The sequence below is a fragment of the Excalfactoria chinensis genome, chromosome 1 (assembly GCF_039878825.1).
Source record: "Excalfactoria chinensis isolate bCotChi1 chromosome 1, bCotChi1.hap2, whole genome shotgun sequence".
In the NCBI taxonomy this organism is placed as follows: domain Eukaryota; kingdom Metazoa; phylum Chordata; class Aves; order Galliformes; family Phasianidae; genus Excalfactoria; species Excalfactoria chinensis.
In genome coordinates, this window is record NC_092825.1 from 159300125 (window position 1) to 159319984 (window position 19860).

The window sequence follows — 19860 nt, forward strand, 5'->3', positions numbered from 1 at the left end:
TCTAAGATGCCAGAATAAATAATAATTAATAGCGAGATAAAATCAAGGTGTGCGTGTGTGTGGGGGGGGAAAGTCTTTGTTTGTTTGCCTGAAGTACTGAGAGACTTTTGAACAGAAATCTGAGCTTTTCCCTATTGTGGATTATTAGTACGTAGTTTGGAGAGAGCATCTCCGGGGGGCTCTCACACATTTATTTGGTGCTTCCCAAGGCTCAGGTTGGGGTGTGCATGCAGATGTGCACACAGCTGGGTGCATGCACAGATTTCTGCCCCAGCAATCCTGAGCTGTGAGATGATTTGCAGTGTGCTGGCATTCAGGTCTCTTACTTTTGTGGCAGGCTGGCTCATATATAGCCAGCCATCCTGTCAGCTTCTTAAACTCTTTTTAATGGTTCCTCTTTTATCTCCACCTTTCTGTTCAGAAGCACTCATGGGGCTTTGTTAGGCCCTTTTAAAACTGAAATAACTTGTGGGTTTTTAGATGGAGGTACCCAAAATAAGCAAAAGCATAGATTCAAATGACAATAGGCTTGGACACTTCACATCTCTAAGCCCTGTTTCTATGTTGCTTTTTCTCTTCCCCCAGGAATTCATTTTATCAGAAGATTACAACAAGATGACACAAGTGAAGAGTTACCAGGGTAAGAACCATGAGCTGTGCTAATTAGTCTGTATCTTTGTTAATTTTTATTAACGTGCCATTAAAGGGCATGAGTAGAAATATTCTCCTTCACTGGGATTTTTTAAGCTAATATAAATGCTGTTTTTATCGATAGATCAATACTGTACTTTGTTCTGACACTACAAGACCGTTACTGAACTATTTTGTGCTCTATTTTTCATTTTAAGTGTACTTTAGAAATGTCATCACAGACAGAAAACCATCGAAAAGCCAAGTGTGTGGAGGGAAGAGGAACGTTAACTTTTTAACATGTAATAGTATCGTGTATTTAATGAATCTATTTAGAAAGCTGTCTTTTAGGGTTGTAGCTTTTGGGATGAGTACAGTTGTATATCAGTAAATGTTGGTTTTAGTAATCTCGATACTATCAGTGAGTACCTGCCATACTAAAAGGTCCGTGTCTTTTCCGATCCCACTTTGCCATTTGTTAATGGGATGTTGTAAGAAACACAGCTGTTTATCCTTGCTAAACTTCTAGAGGACACAGCACTTAGGTCAGGTATCCTTATAGAAGTAACATAACAGCTATCACTTACTCCTACACCTCTTTTGCTGTTTGACTAAGAGGTGACATTATTATATGCTAAGAATTAGGCTCCTGTAGAAAAGTCTCTGACCGGTTGGCTTGAGATCTCTCTCACACCTTTCAAATATGTATTTACTCATGTATTTGAGTTTCTGTATCTCGAGAAGTTGAGAGAATAATTTAAATCTCTAAATGGAGGCTCTGGGGATCACTTTGTAACCTTTAGATTTAAAGGTATGAAAAGAATCACAGAATCATAGAATGGCTTGGGTTGGAAGGGACCTCAAGGATCATCAAGCTCCAACCCCCTGTCATACGCAGGGCTGACAGCCACTAGATAAGTACTAGATCAGGCTGCCCAGGGCCCCATCCAACCTGGCCTTGGACACCTCCAGGGATGGAGCATCACAGCTTCTCTGGGCAGCCTATTCCCAACAACTAATCTAAACCTCCTTTCCTTTAGTTTAAAACCATTCCCCCTTGTCCTGTCACCATCTACCTGTGTAAAAATGTTGATTTCCCTCATGTTTATAAACTCCCTTTAAATACTGGAAGGCCACAATGAGGTCTCCCCACAGCCTTCTCTTTTCCAGGCTGAACAAGCCCAGTTCCTTCAGCCTATCTTCATAGGAGAGGTGCTCCAGCCCTCGAATCATCCTTGTGGCTCTAGGATCTTGATTTTGCAAAGCATTGCTAAAACGTGTCTGCTTTTTAGTGTCCTTTCATGAATGCAGGGCGAGCTGTACAATCAAGGCAGAATGCCCACTTTGTTTTAGTCTGTGAATAAAGAAAAGTATCAGATGACAAACAAACTATACATGTGAACGAGACCGCTGCAGTCTTAAAGTACAAGTCTAAGGTGTCTCAATTTGTGATTCACTCCACGGTCGCCAGAGTTCGACCCATGTGGGTTTCAGCACTGAAGAGTCCCACTGGCAAACCATAACCTGTAGACACCACTTTTCATACAGCAGAGACCACAGACAGTGTCTGCCTTCAGGCACTCAAGCCTAAGCCAGCCATGTCGGCAAATGTGTTTTTTTGGGGAAGAACATGCCCCCAGGTACTGCTGGAGATGCATTTTTCTTCTATCTCATCCCCACTTGAGAAAAGCAGACTGTTGCCAGTGCTGCAGATAGGAATGATGGCCAGAAAGGGGGAAGGAAGATCTTAGACCTTTGCTACAGGAGAGGCGTTTGGGATAAAAGACAAGACTCAGTGAAGGGCTGCTCACAGCCTGCTACAGCTTTATCATACCATGCACCAGGAGACACTTTGGTAAGCACAGCTGCCTGCATCCTAACTCTGCATCTTTGCTTATCAGGGGATATCACTGGGGATAGAGTGCAGCAGTGCTTCTGAGACAGTGCTGCAAAGAGAGAGGGTTCCTACTTGCACCGTACCGTCTGAGAGAGAGTTCAGGGAAGGGATGTGTGGCCTTTCTGCTAGGCAGGGCACAGTCAGCAGAGATGAGCCTTCCTCACCTGTCCGTGGTGACTCCCCTCCACAAACCTCTGGTGAAGTACACCTTCCTAATATGGCCATGTTAAAGCCTAGGGGTTGGGATGGGTGGGAAACAATGAGGCATTGTTCTAAGTAGCTGAAGCTGCTCTAGTGACTAAAGCACTAATTGTGTCTTAAAAAGCCAGTTGTATGTCTGCCAAATAGTCTGCTGGCGCATGCGCATAGGATGTGCTTCGCTCTTGGCCAGATCTGGTGTCATGCAGCCAGGACATGGCTGGCATGGCTCCTTGAAAGTTCTGTTGCAAGGCTGTGCCTGGAGCTGCGAAACCTCTTTCTTGAAAGGGATCAAAAGGAAGAAGTTAAGTATACGGCACTGTTATTCAGTACTCCATAGCAAGTTATGGGACATTGGCCTCTCACAGGAAATAACTCCTTGCATGAAAAAGAATGTCTCCTGCTTTACCTCCTACTCATTTTTGTTTATTATTTGCAAGATTATTCTACTCAGTAGGATTTCTGGACCTGTTTCTGCCCCGTGCCATTTCCAGCCTTCCCATTTCAGGAGTGTCCCCTGCCTCCTTTCAGACCAGCTTGCACCACCTCCTTAATACTGCTCTCCCTATGTACAACCTCTTCTCTTGGACTGTTCTTGCACTTTTCAACTTCTTGAATTTTTCTCTGCATCCCCTTTACCCTGAATGCTGACAGTCCATCCCTTTTCTTTGTTACTGCTAAACCTATTTTATCCAGGCATCTCCATCTCTCTGGTCTACTCTTTGCCCAATGTTTGCTGCTGCTTTCTCTCAGAAATGTAGTTGTCCTGCTTGCTCCTACCTTCCCTCTGCAAATAGACCTGCATCTTCCTCCTCTCTGCTGCTTCCTTATGTTCCCTATCCCATAATCTTCCCCCACATGTGGGCTCCATTCTCCTCCTGGCCTGCTGCTCGCTGTGACTTTCCCTGTACCGTGGCCACATCCGCCCTCCATTCCCACTTCTCCTTTTAGCTGTTGCTGCACTGAGCAGTGCTGGAAGTGTTTGCCCCTCTTTTTTCAGCACACAAACAGTGTTCAGGCCTTCTGTGAATGAAGGACCACCGTTTTATTTGTGCTGCTTCATGTCTCTGAGCCCATACTAATCCTAGGGCCCAATATTCTGCCTTGCCCCACTGTTAACTTCTGGAATTTTTCTTTAAGCCTCACAACTTGTTAAACTTCATGAGGTTTCTGTGTTTAGTTTTGAGCTCCTGGGATGAGGAAGTCCCAGAGCAGGGTTAGCAGAGGGCTGCCAAGGTGACAAGGGAGGTGGGACACGTGGTGTGTGAGGAGAGGCCAAAAGGGTTGGTTTTGCTTGGTGTCAAGAGAAAGCAGAGATAGGTCTTACAGTGGTCTACAGCCACACAATGGGAGGGCGAGGAGGCAGTGCCACACTGATCTTAGAGGTGTACAGTGAAAGGACAAGAGGCAGCAAACAGTGATTGCAACACAGGAAAAAAAAAGTTCTGATTAGATATCAGGGATTTTTGTTCTTCAGAATGGAGGAGGTCAAACACTGGAGCAGGTTGTCCAAATAGGCTGGCACATCTCCATCGTTGATAAAACATCCCTGGGCAGGCCTTGAACAGCCTGATCACAGCCAGCTTTGCAGTCCTGTGGCAGTGCATGGGTCTGTCTGCAGCACTGCTGGGGCACACAAGCCCTCAGGACATGTTTGTGATCCCATCGGGTCCGTGCATCAGCATGGATACTGGCATGGCCCCTTCTGCAGTGCCCTACTGGCTCGTGCAGGTGCTTGCAGGAAGACCAACAGATACATGAAGATCTGCTCTAGTGCAGTGGGGATCACTGAATTTCTTATCTGAAGGTAGAGAGATTTGCTTGCAAGCCTCTTATTTTTTTAACATAACTTGTTCTGCTTTGTGGAGTTTGATCGTGACCCTCATCTGCGCTTAGGTAGGCTGGCAGCAGCCTACCCTGCACAAATATAAAGCACAGATGAGGGTCACGATCTTTCCATACTGCTCTTATTGAACTTCATTTCACACAGAGGGTCTGGAGTGGTTGTTGTGCTTCCAGAGATGTTTAATGTTTCCAGTGCGTCAGCTTCTACACTAACAAACACAAGCAGCCCTCTTTGTGTGACACGTGCTGCCGAGTCTCAAAACAGCAATAAAGCAGCAAGCCTGCGGATTGAGGAGCACAGCAGGCACTGCTCACTTACAGCTGGGGATAATCCTGTGTGTCTTTCAAGCCACTTGTTTTAATAAAAAGTCATCTCAGTCAGCACTTCACACCCAAACCCAGTGGTCATCCATACAGAAATCCCTCTGTACAAGCCTGGGTTCCATTGTTTTAATGAAAAGCTTTTGATGAGTTTATTTAGGTGGCAGCAGAAATGTATTCGTTCATCTGTTTTATTCATTTTGCTCAGCTGTGATCTTTTCAGTTTTTTGGATTATTTTTTCCCAGTTTCTTTTTTAGCTGGTTCCCATGCAGATCTAAAGCTTCCTTTTGCTGTAGGGTTGTGCCTGTGTGTTGCTCCTCCTTCCGTTGAGGCACTGTGATCCAGGGCCAGATCCACTGGAGCTGGCAGTGTGCTTCTTCATGAGAATCTGCTCTGCCATCTAAAGACCAGCTCAAAGCAGATTGAAATACAGCCCGGAGTGCTTTCCACAATGGCAGTTTGTTGATGATGGTGCAGTGTTGGAAAGAAGACTTGTGCTACCTCAAAAGATGGATGGCTCCTGTAGGCATATAAGGAATTACGAGGGCTACTCCAAGAAGTAACCCCTCCTATTTTATTACATTGACTCACAGTGTCAAAGGTGGATGTTGGTGGTACGGCAGTAGAGGTTGAACCTTCCCACCGACATTCCGTGCCATGTTGTTGCTGTGTAACAGATGGCAGCTGAGGGGCGACCTGACAAAATGACATATCAAAAGTGTGTATGAAGCAAAGGGGTGTCACTGAATTCTTCCATGCAGAAAAAATGGCACCCTCAGACACTCACTGATGCTTGCTTCAAGCTTATGGAGACCAAACAAAGGATGTGAGCACAGTGAGACAGTGGGTGGTGCTTTTCAGCAGTGAAGACAGCAATGCAAAAGACCAGCAGTATTTCTGGATAGGCATGCACAGCTGTCATACCAAGCAATGAAGAGCTTCACTATCAGCTCATCCGCACAAATCAGCAAACAGTGGTGACTGTACTGAAAAATAGTGTTTTGTAGCTGAGAGTTTGATCTCTTGTGCTCTTTATATCTGGTGTAGTTTCCATGGAAATAAATAGGAGGCATTACTTTCAGAGCAACGTACATCAACTTTGATTCTCTTCTTCCTCAAGCTACTGTTCAGGGGAGGAACCTTACATGGTGACTCAAGTCTAGAGGATTACTGCACGCAACTTTCTTCTGTAGGAAAGAGTGAGCAGACGACTGTGGAACAGCAAAGCTGGGTGCAAGGGGATGGCATTTCCCTTCCCATGGTCTTTTGCCTGTGCGTTCTTTGCCGTGTGACTACCTGTCTGTCTGCTTAATTTTCAGCTCATCAAAGCAGGGTCATCATGATTCTGTTTGTCCTGGAGATGGAGTGGGTGCTGAGCACCGGCCAAGACAAGCACTTCACCTGGCACTGTTCAGAGAGCGGCCAGCGGCTGGGAGGCTACCGCACCAGCGCGGGGGCCTGCGGCCTGCAGTATCCTTTGCTGAGCCCTCCGTGTTGGCACTGCCCTTTGGCCCTTAAACAGCTTTTTTGTTTGCTTTTGGTTTGTTGGTTTTATTTCTTACTCTTCTCCAATGTTTGTGCCCTGTGTAGGTTCAGTGTTACAGCAAGAAACTGTTCTCTTAAACAAACAACAACAAAGAACAACTGTCTGCTCTCCTTGCTTCGTCTCTTTAATGCGGGGTGGCATATTTAGGTCTAAGCGAAACAATGGGCAATCTGCAACCTGTTGTGGTCTGCCATCATAATAAATAAGGACAGGGCCTTCGTTTTAAACATGCTGCTCATTCCTTTTTTTTTTCTCTGAGAAATGATGGAAACAAAGTAGGTCAACGATCAGGTCAGCGTGCGTTTGTGCATGATGGTAAGAATCGAATGGCTTTAATATCAAATAATCAGCACTTGTCCTTCAGTCTGGAACAGCCCACTGTGCACTGGGAATTTATGCTAACTAAAGAATAAATGGCTCCAGAAATGGCACTCAAGTGCCTTATTCACCTAGAGCTGCCCCAGCTGCCTAGCAATAAAAGAAATATTAATTCAGCTTTATTGCAAATGAAAAGGGAAGTGGAAAAGTATGAGCTCTTAGGCTGGAAGCAGGGGTTAGCGTAAACAGACTTCAGTGGCCCGTAGCATATGTGGTGTGGATGATACGTGTTGTGCTACTTCGTGGGAAATGAGAACGGCTCAAAATTAAACTCAGAGTGAAATATATGGGCTTGCTTTGTAACCTCGGGCTGAACGAAGGGCAAACTGATCCAAATGGCCTAGAGGGTGAACTCCATTTTTAGTTAATTTTCTAAAGAGTTTAGAAAGTGCAGTGCAAGAATTTGTTCCGCCTTTCCTAAAGCTCCCTAGAGAGGCAGACTGCTTCAAGCAGATCCAAATTATGGAGGACTTTTTAACTTGGGTCATCAGATGGTGCTGGTGGAGGTCAGGGGAAAGGACAAGCTTTGATAAGTATTGCAGGAAACCTTAGCAGAGCCTGGGATGTGGGGTTGTTTGGTTTTTTCCAACAGTGTCATGTGAGCACTTGATCAGTTGAAGCAACTTTTCCTTAAATAAGCAATGAGGAATCTAGGTGTGCAATTAAATCAAGTGAGCTCAGAATCTGTTGAGATAGATGGTTCCTGTAGGTGGCTGAATGGATGTAGATGTTACTCCATTCAGAATATGGTGTGTGGTACACCTGATGTAGCCAGCGCTTGCCAAATATGACGTGAAATGTCCATTAGCTCTTGCATCATGACCGTGTTGCCATTAAATCGGTATTAAAAACATATATTCATGGAATCATAGAATGGCCTGGGTTGAAAAGGACCTTAATGATCATCTAGGTTCAACCCATCTGCTGTGTGCAGGGTTGCCAACCACCAGACCAGGCATATTCTTCTGGAGGACTTCTGTGATGTTGGCTGGTGTTCTGAGAAAAGAGGGGACTTGTATTCGTGTACCTAAATGTAATGAAGAGGTTGAAGACAGTTGTTTTAAACAATATGGGGAAAGAGCTTATTGCAAGGTTATGTAACTTTGGTTTATCTCAGGGAGACTGCATTATTGGTATGAACAACCATGAGTTTAATACCTAAAAATATGCTCTGTTTTACCTTCTTGGGACTGGAGCGCTATTCACAAGGTTGTAGTACACTCATGTTAAAAGAATTAACAAGCCACTGAAAGTAATGCATACCTTGTGTAAACAGTGTATGTTCCTCAGCATTTATCCATCAGATTTGATGTGGAAACCCGGCACGTGTTTGTTGGTGATCATTCTGGGCAAGTAACCATACTCAAATTAGAGCAAGAGTCCTGCAGCCTGGTGACAACATTTAAGGGGCACACAGGTAAGGCTTGAGGAGGAGACCCTACTTGGTTCTTCACCTGTGCTCAGCATCAGAGTGGTATAACTATCCTGTGAAACAAGAGCATGAAAGGGAGATTAAACTGTCACTAGCACTCCAGAAAGCTTGTTCTTAACTGGGGAAAACAAGAGAGGGATCAAACTTCTTAAAAGTATAGTGTGTGCCATGCAGTAGATCGGTAATGCAGAGTATCTATATTTCAAGCTACATTCTTCTGTAATGAATTGACTGTTCTATGCATCTCCTGTTTCAGGTGGTGTCACTGCTCTCTGTTGGGACCCAATACAGCGAGTTTTGTTCTCAGGCAGTTCTGACCATTCCATTATAATGTGGGATATTGGAGGAAGAAAAGGAACAGCCATCGAGCTGCAAGGACATAAGTACGTTCAAAGCTCTTCCTCCTGCCTCACGTGGAAGCAAAAACTGCCCGGAGGTTACAATCTTCACATGGCTTGAGCTTGTATGTGTGACCTCCCCCTTGGTCCTTATACAACAAGAATAAATGGCTTACAGTAGGTTTTTCAGCATCCAGACCCATGGGCTGAAGTGAAAGTCTGCAAAAGGTAGTGAAAGAAAGCACAGTTATCTACAGTCCAGAGTGTGTCATGTGGGAATCTGCACCTGTGTTGCAAAGGAGGGCTCCATAAATGAGAACAGCTGGAGGGAAAATTCCTTCTTTTTTAGGTGTCAGTTTCTTTCCTTCCCCTAGAGGGAGCGTCAGGCTTGGACAATTAGTCCTGTTTGGCTGCATGTTAACCGTGTCACTTTTTAATGTCATGTTCTTTACCCATATGTGCCTGCAGCATCTCCTTAATGCAAAGAGGCTTCATCTTTACACATACAGGCCTCACATTTGCACAGCACAGTAGATGTTTATGAAGAAAAGCAATCGTTTACTGGACACTGAATAAATTAGAGGTAAAGTGTTGCCAGCTGCAATTACTTCCAAGCCTTTTAAATACTCACAGCAGGTTTTCAGCGCATTGACAGCGCGTATAAGTGGGACTAAGCATGCCAGGCTCAGGTTTGAAGGGGCAAAATCCCTTGGCCTTTTTGCTCTGACAGTATTTACAGCTTCTTATGTATTCACACATTTCTCTTGAGTGTTGCTGCACTCTGCTGGACACTGGCTTTGAGCTGCTGGGATTTCAGAGCACTGTGGAGCTTTTGTGAAATCCCCAGATCATCCTTATACCCTAATGCTGATGCTACATTAATTGCTGTGGAAATAAGAACTTTTAGTATGAAGTTAGCACCTGGATCTTAACCCATAGCATGGCTGTTGGCTGGCTCAGTATGAATAGAGACCTGATGGCAGTGAGGACCAAGAAGTGTTCCAGTTAATGGTGACATTAGAGTCAGCAGGTTGGGTTTAAGCTGTATTGTTCTTCACATGCAGCTTTTTCTTTAAAAGAAGGAAAATAAACTAAATCACTGACCTTACCTCGGGAAGGCTTAGAAACAATTTAGCAATTCCTGTATTATTTTTATAATGCTTGTTAGTGCTAAAAGAAAGGATTCAGTGGTTCTTTAGTCCAAAGATTTACCAAGACCAAGTGTTATTAACTTACTGAGGAGAATGGACCTTGCTAAGGCTGCATTTATGCACTCAGATGTGCTTTGGGAAAGCCCCTGAAGCTGCAGCTCTGTTTTGGCTTCCCAGCTCAGCTCTCGGTTTCAGGAGCAGTACAGCCAGTTATCAGAACAGGTCCTTGATGTTGTGGATGTTGCCCAGGTGAGCAGCACTCTGGTTTTGGTTCCAACTGGACAGCGAAGGTTCCAGTTTGCTTCCAATAAATACAGAGTGCACTGAGGATGGGGGAAAAAAACATGTAGGCAGATGAATGATTTACATTGCCCAGAGAAGCTGTGGGTGCCCCATCCCTGGAGGCACACAAGGCCAGGTTGGATGGGGCCCTGGGCAGCCTGAGCTTCTGGGTGACACTGCCCATGGCAGGGGGTTGGGACTGGGTGTGCTTTAAGGTCCCTTCCAACCCAAGCCATTCTGTGATTCCTTGCTTCTGTGATTCTTTATTGTATGTTTTGTGCTTACTTTTGTGCTAGCCTTAAATGGTTGATTAGTAACTGCCTTGTTTCTTTTCCAGCGATAAAGTTCAGTCTCTCTCCTACGCTCACCACACTCGGCAGCTCATCTCTTGTGGTGCCGACGGGGGAATAGTTGTCTGGAACATGGATGTTGAGAGACAGGAGGTAGGGGCATGATTCCTGCTGATTCTGTCTGAAGCAGTCTTGGGGAGAAAGCGGCCTTTCTAACGTGTGCAGCTTTCAATTAGAACAAGAACTTTCCAGGCATTAAAAATGTTGTTGGATATGCTCCAGTTCTTATACGGCAATTATGCCATACCTTTGATAATATGGTACAGGGGAAATTATCTGGCAGAAAACGTGTATTAAATAAGCCGCTAAATGGTTTCTGTCCTTCACGTTGCTGCTCTGAAAGTGTCCTCTAACGGTGTGAGATGTTCTGCTCTATTTTTAAGGACACCATGAGAAATGCTGTCATTTCAAAGGTAAATAGACGGATTGATAATTATTAGGATTTTTGTTAAAAAAACAGAACTAGGAAGTTCTTTGTTATCTCTGGCAATGTGCAACCCGGTGTTGGTTTCCCCTCTGTTCTTGCTGTAAAGACCTTTATTTATGGCTACTATTGTGCCTTGCTACCCACTGGTGTAGCCATATGGAAGTGGGTAGAGGACAGTGTTGCTGATACAGACAGTAAGCTTTCACCTACCCAACCACCTTGGTGCTGTGTGGCCAACAGATGCAAACAAGTGCAAAATGTACCCCAGGTCTTTGAGTTGCAGGAGCAGCCTCTGCTCAGCAGTTCTGAAGACCTGACTCAGCAGGATGAGCAAGCAAGTCAGGCTCCAACCCTAGCCCCAAACATGGCAAATCCTGGTAAAATGAGCCAGAGTGAATCTCTGCATGGGGGTAAGAGCTGCTCCTAATGCTCTGCCCTATTCCTTTGGGAGGGTGCTGAGGCCCTGAATACCCCTGGTGGGTCAGATGGGGTGAGGTTACTCCCAGCCAGTGTGGGGCTGTGGCTGGGAGAGATGCATCTGGAAGCACACGTCTGGGTACATCCCTTTACCTGTTCCTTCCAGTGCGTGGTGGGGAAGACCGCTGTAATTAAGATTAGAGGAAAGCAAGGAAAGATAAAGGCCAAGAGTTTTTCCCAGCTGCTTTTGGCAGCACAATCTCTAATCAGCTTTGCTACTTCTCCACGAGGGTTTTGGTCTCCCTGGGTTGTGCATGTCTCCCTTGAGCAAGGAGAAAAAGATAAGTGGAAAATTGGATTTAAAGACCTGCTCAAACAGACCTAGGCAGGAATCAAGCTACTCTTGCTCCCTTTTTTTCCCCCTGTGAATTAGCATTCCAGTTGGTTCTCTTTAATGGCCAATTATATCATCAGCTCCCAGAGTGAAACAAAAGCAGAGTGGGTTTCTCCCTCCCAACAGATGTTTCCTTTTTGCTGCAGCCTGAACATCCAGAAATGGAAAACTTACTTACTGGCTGCCTTCAAAAGACTACAGAAAGGGTTAAGAAGAAAGGGATAAGACTGGTTGCAAAACAGACAACAATAATGTGAGAAGACTGGTTCAAAAGTGGAGGGGGAAGTCTAACGAGCTACAGGAGGGCTTAGCAGCAGGTGCTGCTGTGTGTGGTGTTCTCTCTGACTATGGCAGTGTGGGCTCGTTCTTGTTATCCACAGTGCAATGGGGCATCCACTGTGGTAAACCACCTCCAGAACACGAGCCCTTGAGATATGACTATCAAATACTTGGATGTTGGCTTTGCTATTTTTCCCCTTATATAAGTTTTGCTTTTCTTTTTTCCCACTGGATGTGTGCTCTGTCTTCACTTTGATATCAGGTTTTCCCACGTCTCTGCAATTGCCATTGGAGTGAATGATGCTCTTTTGTTGCTTGATTCCTTATTTTTATCTATTTTTAAAAAGCTGTGAGAAGACAACATCTGAAAAATGCCGGAAGCTGTGTTTCTATTTGACTACAAAGCAGTTCCTTGTCACAAGCAAAACATCTTCATGTGTAGCATTCAGATGCAGATCTGTAGGCATTAATCTAAAAGGCTGTTATGGGTAGGAAAGACAGGGATTTGCCCCTACATAATGAACAGCGTTCAAAGTAACTGACAGAGGAAGCTAAAGCTCAGACTTGCCTGAGTTCATTGCTGGGGGTCAAAACTGCCATGGGATCTGAGGGTCTCCATCTGCCTTCCCTTATCTTTGTCTGGCTTTCATCGTATTTTTAATTCTCAATCTCAGCTGCATTTCTTGCCTTTCATCCCCTGTCCAAGAACTCCTGCTAAGCCCAAATAGGACAGATGGATGGATGGAAAGATGGAGAAGGCTCAAATCATAGAATCATAGAATTGTTTTAGTTGGAAGGGACCCTTAAAGGCCATCTGGTCCAACTGCCCTGCAGTGAACATGGACACCTACAGCTCCATTGGGAGCTCAGAGCCCCATCCAGCCTGACCTTGAGTGTCTCCAGGGACTGAGCATCCACCACCTACCAGGGCAACCTGTGCCACTGTCTCACCACCCTTATAGTAAAAAACTTCTTTCTTATATCCAGTCTGAATTTCCCCATTTCCCCTTGTTGTATCACAAAAGACCCTACTAAAGAGTCTGTCCCCTTCCTTCTTACTGCCCCCCTTTAGATACTGAAAGGCTGCTCTCAGCAGTCTGTCGCCTTCTCTCCTCCAAGCTGAACAGTCCCAGCTCTCTCAGCCTGTCATTATATGAGAGGTGTTCCATCCCTCAGATCATTTGGTGGCCCTCTGGGAATGCAGGAACCACGACTCTTTTGGAGCCTGGCATCCAAAGCTGTGTTTCCTGAACACTGTGGGGAGAAGCACTGCATGTCCACCAGCAAGGCACGTGTCAGGGGACCCAAGTGTAGGGAAGGAGGTCATTTGCTTCCTCCACAAGCCTTCATGCCATTTCAGGCATTTCCTGAGCTCCTTCAGTGTCTGGTAAGAGTGCTTCTCTGCAGGGACTCCATTCCTTACTACTCTTCACAGCAAAACCTGGCTGCAGGAGTGAGAAAGGCCTTTAATATTTTCTTTATATTCTTTAAACCTTTTTACTCTCTTCATACACATGAGTGCTAATCTACACACAGAACTAAGAAACTGAAAGCTTTCTTTACATCATCTACATGTAAAAAGAAGGGAAAAGAGGTGTTTTGGGTTTTAGGCTTCTTCAGAACCTCGTCTTGCCCGCCTTGTCAGATTTGCAGCAGGAATGCCTCTTGGAGTAGCTTGGATATTGGAAGAACTAATTGCCTCCCGTGCAGATGGTTAATGCTGTCCAGACAAGGCATTCATTTTTAGATACTTAATTCTAAACTTGAAGAGGCTGGGAGGCTTGTTTGTTCCTGGGTTATTTTTATGGACTTATGATCAGACTCTGCTTGATGGATGGTGCTGGATGAGAAATGTGCCTCTTGTGTACTTTAAGGCTCAGAGCTGAGCCACAAAAAAAGACCCCCTCGATCAGGTAAAATGGCTTCTTGTGAAAGTGGGGAGTTTTAATCAAGTTAATCTGACCACATTACTGCACCCCATCACACCTTCCTTACCTTGTCCCTGGGTTGTGATGGAAGTTGGTTTCTCATGCCCTCCTCCTGTGTATATGTGTTGCAGACCCCCGAGTGGTTGGACAGCGACTCCTGTCAAAAATGTGACCAGCCTTTCTTCTGGAACTTCAAGCAAATGTGGGACAGTAAGAAGATAGGCCTCAGACAGGTTTGTCTCGGTCTTTTGCTGTGTTAATATGATGCAATTAGGCTTCTTCTCTCTCGCAGTACGTTTGGTGATCTTTTTTTCCCCTAAAGGCTTGAGAACTTTCTCTTTGTTCTTCTAGAGATAACAGGATAGTGAGCTCCCCTCAATGGTCAGGCTCATCAGAAGCAAAAGGTTTTTCTCTTTTTCTTCTTTTTAATTTTGGCAGCCTGTCCCAATAGCAAATGTATATGATGGAGTCTGAGCTGAGTAAATTGTTGTGGGGCTGTGTGTAGCTTTAGCCATGTGGGATTTTGCTTCTTGTCATCTGAGTCTGTTGTAGAAAGAAATTTGCAGCTAATTCTTGGAGATCGTGCTGGAACTAAAACTGTTTTTAATGAGCTCGGGTAAACATCTGTAACTGTTTAAGCTGCATTGGAAAGGCTTACTGGTCTGCTTGGAACACTGCCGCACATCCCTGCACAGCAGGAGGGGGCTGTGCATTGCAGTCTTCTGGGAGAAGGGCATGAAAAGGCAGGAAAGGGTGACCTCTTGGGCCTCGAAACAGGTGTTTGGGCCACAGCTAAGCTGCCCTTTCCCCTTTATTTAATGCTTGTCACCACAGGGCCTGGCTCTCCCATGACGGGCATGGCAGCCCTTTGGTCCCATGCGGTCAGTGTGTGAGAAAACAGAATGCAGGTAGTATCAAAATGCAGAAACAGTGTTGCTTCCGGAGCTGAAAAAGGGCAGCAGGGTTGACTGAGATGATCAGGTGATGTGCATTTATACTTAGACAAAGAGGCTGAGAGATGTCTTTTCATGTGTTGTCTCCCACAGCATCACTGCCGCAAATGCGGGAAGGCCGTCTGTGGCAAGTGCAGCTCCAAGCGCTCCTCCATCCCGCTGATGGGGTTCGAGTTTGAAGTGAGGGTCTGCGATAGCTGCCACGAGTCCATAACAGACGAGGAGTAAGTGTGGGTGCCCAGCAGCCTAGAGCTGGAGTGGGACTGAGACTGGGAGGGCCTGGGTGGCTGCAAGACTGGGGAGGGAGCAGCCAGTGGGGTGGTCCCTGGATCCCATTAGCAGAAGCCCCATCAGTGCCTTTACAGATCAGTGCTCCCTTCAAATGCTTGTTTCCTTGCTAACTGCAGCTGTGTTTTTTGCTGATTTGGGATCTCTTCCTTTCAGACGGGCACCCACAGCTACTTTCCACGACAGTAAGCACAACATAGTTCATGTACACTTCGATGCCACCAGAGGATGGCTGCTGACCTCGGGGACAGACAAGGTTATTAAGGTAGGAGGAGAAGATTGTTCTAGCTTCTGTACTTCAGTATTTCTTCTTCTCCCATGGGGATCCATGTATGTCCTAGCTACCATCTCCCACACGGATCTCTCTCACACCAACTGATACACTTCTGCCCAAAAAAGACCACAGAGATCTTGGTCTGTAAACCCAAAGGGATGGGGACGAGACTAGTCACAGCCAAGTCAGTGCTAACAGTGCCCTTTCCATAAACAGGAACAAATGGCTTTTTGAAGTGGCTGATCTAGTTTGTGAGGCCAAATTAACAAAGGGCCCACAGATGTCAAAACTCCATGCAGAGCAGTAGCTAAAATAATGAATAAGTTTATAACAAGGCTTTAGCAGTTAAAACCAACAACAGTAGAGTCACAGAATCACAGAATCATAGAATGGCCTGGGTTGAAAAGGACCACAGTGATCACAGTTTCAACCCCCCTGCTATGTGCAGGGTCACCAACCACCAGACCAGGCTGCCCAGAGCCACATCCAGCCTGGCCTTGAATGCCTCCAGGGATGGGGCATCCACAACCTCCTTGGGCAACATGTTCCAGTGTGTCACCAACCTCTGAGTGAAAAACTTCTTTCTAATACATAACCTAAACCTTCCCACCTCAGTTTAAAACTACTCCCCCTTGTCCTAGCACTATCCACTCTTGTAAACAGGCATTCCCCTTGCTGGAGGAGTACTGGAAGGCCATAACAAGGTCTCCCCAGAGCCTTCTCCAAGCTAAACAAGCCCAGTTCCCTCAACCTTTCTTAATAGGAGAGGTGCTCCAGCCCTCTAATCATCTTAGTGTCCCTCCTCTGGACCCACTCCAAGAGTTCCACATTTTTCTTGTGCTGGGGGGCCCCAGGCCTGGATGCAAGAAAAGATCTACCTTATAATTGTGTTAGAACTGCTAATTGCTCAAGTTAGCAGTATGGGATGGGTTTTTATAGCTTAGGAACAGATATTAACCTGGCTTATAAGGAGAAAATGTCAAGTGATATGAGTGTTGGAAAATGTAATTAAACTGTTGAACCCAGTGCATCCGGGCACGTAGCCTCCCTTAAACAGAAACCGAAAAGTGCAAATTAGTTTTATGCATTATATGTTATTATATTTCACTGATACTCACCGTGTTATGATATGTTGTTGTATTAACAGCTGTGGGATATGACGCCGGTAGTGTCTTGATACATCAGTGGAACCTGAAGGGTGACATTTACAGAAGAAGCAGATTTCCTAACCCTAATCATTCTGCAGAAGGTTGGTAATGCTGGGCGCATATGGCGGATGAGAAAGGAACTCGTGTGTTTACAATGATTTATGTCCTCTGCTTGATCAAGGCTGAACATTTGCACGAAGACTCTTTCCACTTATTCTCAAAATACACAAGAAGGTATTTTTTTAACTAATGGTTTGTACGATCCGACTCCGGTTGTCTCGAGTTTGTTCGGAGAATCCGTGTGCGGTGCAATGTTTAGTTTTTATACATCATGATGTCAGGATACTTCGCTGCTTTGTACCGAGGGTTCTTGGTTTGTGTCTTACCACGTCACTTGTCAGTGTAAGGCAGTCTGCTCTCCCCACCTGCGTGTTTGGGATGTTCCTGCTCATGGTGCTCAGTTCAGCTCCAGGCACGGCACTGCGCCTTCTCTGGTTGCATCAACAAGCATCTGATGGACTTGCAATTCCTTCCAAGGGCTCTACCATCCTCTTGTCCAAGAAGACATCATCCGGCGAGCGTTTTGTTGTAGCTAAAGCATGGCTTCCTGACACTTTCCTTGCTGCACCAGTTGCAAAACCCGGGGGCCAGGTTGCTTAGCAACTTATTTCTACAAGAGCTGGAATAGTTTTCCAGCTCGGAGCATTAGAAGGAGCACACGGACCTGCTTGGAGTCTGATGAGGCTGACAGGAGGATTCAGATGAATTTACTGGCAACAACTTTCAGGAGTGTGTGCGGGAGGTGGGGGAGCGGATCTAAAACTGGTCTGGGGTCGAGAAGTCTGTTTTACCTCTACCTCTACCTTGTGCAGCAGCATCGCAGCATTCGTACCCATCTGTGTTGCTGAACATGAATTTGATTTTCCTGTTTTCCATACGGTTTGTCATATTTATTTTTTAAAATGCCGATGATGTTTTTTTTATTAATTTCCTCTCTAGATCAGAAACTGATATTGCTGAATGACACTTGTTGTCCCGTTGTCATATTTGACAGTTTCTTTTAAGAATAAAGAAGTGTTTAAAAAGCCTGGCTTGGCCAACCTTACCCTTCTGGAAGGAAAGTGTCAAGACGGATAATCAAAAGCAGAATGTTTTTTGTTAGATTTGTCTCGAATGAAGAGTCATCTCTGGGTTCCTCTGAATCCATTTCGCTGTTTAACACACTGTGGGCAACGCTCCTGATCTGCAGGCCGAGTGTTCTGCATCTCCTATTGACACAGGGCTGCTGTTGGTCTGTGATGAAATACAGCAGCCAGCAGCATTCAGCCTTGCCCCCATCTTGTGCTCTCAGGTAATCTTAAATCAGTGTTCAGCTCTGTTCCTGATGAGCCATAATGGCTGCAACAGGCCCAGGCCCACAGCATGAGTTGTGCTTAACATCAGTGGAGCTCAGAAGTCTGCAAGCTGAGGACCTGCTCTGTGAATGCCCAACCCTTTGGGACACGTCTTAATCAAACAGAAGTGAGGAACTGACTCCAAAGATGACCAAATTTTGGAGCAAGGTGTGTTTCAAACTCCTGTAGTAAACTCTTGTCCCCATCTTCTCTTCCCGAGGAGCTGTGGTTTCTGTGTTGCTTATGGATGGATGGTAGGTATATGAACCCATTTCACAAACTTTTCCTTGCTGTTCTTTCTGAATAAACTACCTGGAGGGTAATTTGGGTTTAACTTGAGGCCCTGTTACCTTGCAGCCTCGGGTCAGACTGGTCATGGCTTAGAAAATGATACAAGCTGAAGGGGAAGCTGGGGAAGAAAGAGAAGCATCTCCCTTTGCTTTTACCTTTAGATCTATAATGGAGTGATGCAAAGGGAAAATAGGTGTATGAACTCCAACAATGATTCTTTTACCTACCTGCCAGCGTTTTACAGGCTGGTTCAGCCTGGTTCCATGAAACAAGCAGTATTTTGAACTGTCTCCCTTATTCCTACCTTCCTGTCTTGCATGGCTGGCGTAACCATATCTATTTATTTTGTCTTCTAGATCAGCAGAAAAAAAAAAAGGATCTTTATTGCCTGGTCCTTTTCTTTCAATTTTAACTGTCAAACAACAAACCTGAGCAGTTTGTATTTATTGTATTACTGGGGGAGGGCACAGTGCCGTGTCTTAACACAAGGACCAGAGATTTCGAAACAGGAGAGGGCATTATAGAAGTCTGTCAGTCAGAATAGCCCCAGATGGTGGCACTGGTGTCTTCATCTGCTCTCACTCCTGTCTGCTGCTACTACAGTGAAACCCAGTTGACCTTCTGCCTTGTGGATGTCAGCACGTTGACTCCTGGCAGACTGAAAGTGCTAACAGTTCTTTGCCTGAGAGGGTGGCATCAATACATCCTGTACTGTGGGAAGGAGTGATGCATTCCCTCTGCGTGGGTTGGCTTCTGGTAAGAAGATGGATGGCCGGACACACTGGGATTGTACACGATCCAAAAGAATGCTGTAGGAAAAAGTTAACTTTATGCCTGCTGAGGGTGTCACAGTTGGAGAGGAATAAGCAGCTTCTCCCTTAGCTGTGTCCAGAGCTCGGCCACCCGTACAAGACAGACACTGATATACTGGAGAGTCCAGCAAAGGGCCGTAAGGATGATGAAGGGCCTGGAGCACCTCTCCTGTGAGGAGAGGCTGAGAGAGCTGGGGCTGCTCAGCTGGAGGAGAGGAGGAGGCTCAGCAGGATCACATCAATACCCATAAATCTCCACAGGGAGGGTGCCAGAGGCCAGAGCCACGCTCTGCTGGCAGTGCCCAGTGCCAGGATCAGAGGCCCAGTGCCTTTAGCACTGTCCCTTTGTGAGGAAGAACAGGATCTCCTCTGCAAAATCTCATGAAGTTTGGCAGGAAATATTTGCCCCTCAGCAGTAAACAAACAAACAGCTGCAGTTCTGAGATTTCAATTTCAGCTTTTAACTGCGTGGTTACATGACACTTTTCCACACGTTTTCCCAGTTTGTAGGAATTTTCCATTGTGGCTTGTCTTAAGGTCTGGAGCACCTCCCCTATGAAGGCAGGCTGAGGGAGTTGGGTTTGTTCAGCCCAGAGAAAAGAAGGCTGTGAGCTGAACTCATTGCAGCCTTCCAGTACCTAAAGGGATGGTAAGATGCTGGCACAGGCTGCCCAGAGAGGCCGTGGATGCCCCATCCCTGGAGGTGTTCAAGGCCAGGTTGGATGGGGCCCTGGGCAGCCTGGTCTACTGTTACATGTGGAGTTTGGCAACCCTGCCTGTGTTGGGGGGTTGGAGCTTCATGATCCTTGAGGTCCCTTCCAGCCCAAGCCATTCTATGATTCTGTGGTTCTATGCTTGTCTTTGGCCATCTCTAAAACGTTTGCCT

At 45.7% G+C, this 19860-nt stretch overlaps 1 protein-coding gene across 1 annotated transcript in view; it reads left to right on the forward strand.

Moving 5' to 3' along the window:
- The window catches only part of WDFY2 (WD repeat and FYVE domain containing 2), a 58340-nt gene extending 40724 nt beyond the window's left edge, over positions 1 to 17616 (forward strand). The window contains exons 4-12 of the mRNA XM_072333993.1: positions 586 to 640; positions 6212 to 6362; positions 8121 to 8233; positions 8505 to 8631; positions 10357 to 10462; positions 13946 to 14047; positions 14861 to 14991; positions 15212 to 15320; positions 16477 to 17616. Coding sequence (XP_072190094.1) covers positions 586 to 640; positions 6212 to 6362; positions 8121 to 8233; positions 8505 to 8631; positions 10357 to 10462; positions 13946 to 14047; positions 14861 to 14991; positions 15212 to 15320; positions 16477 to 16506 — 924 coding nt within the window. The 3' untranslated portion in view covers positions 16507 to 17616. The remainder of the gene's footprint in view (positions 1 to 585; positions 641 to 6211; positions 6363 to 8120; positions 8234 to 8504; positions 8632 to 10356; positions 10463 to 13945; positions 14048 to 14860; positions 14992 to 15211; positions 15321 to 16476) is intronic.
- Positions 17617 to 19860: the final 2244 nt, after the last annotated feature.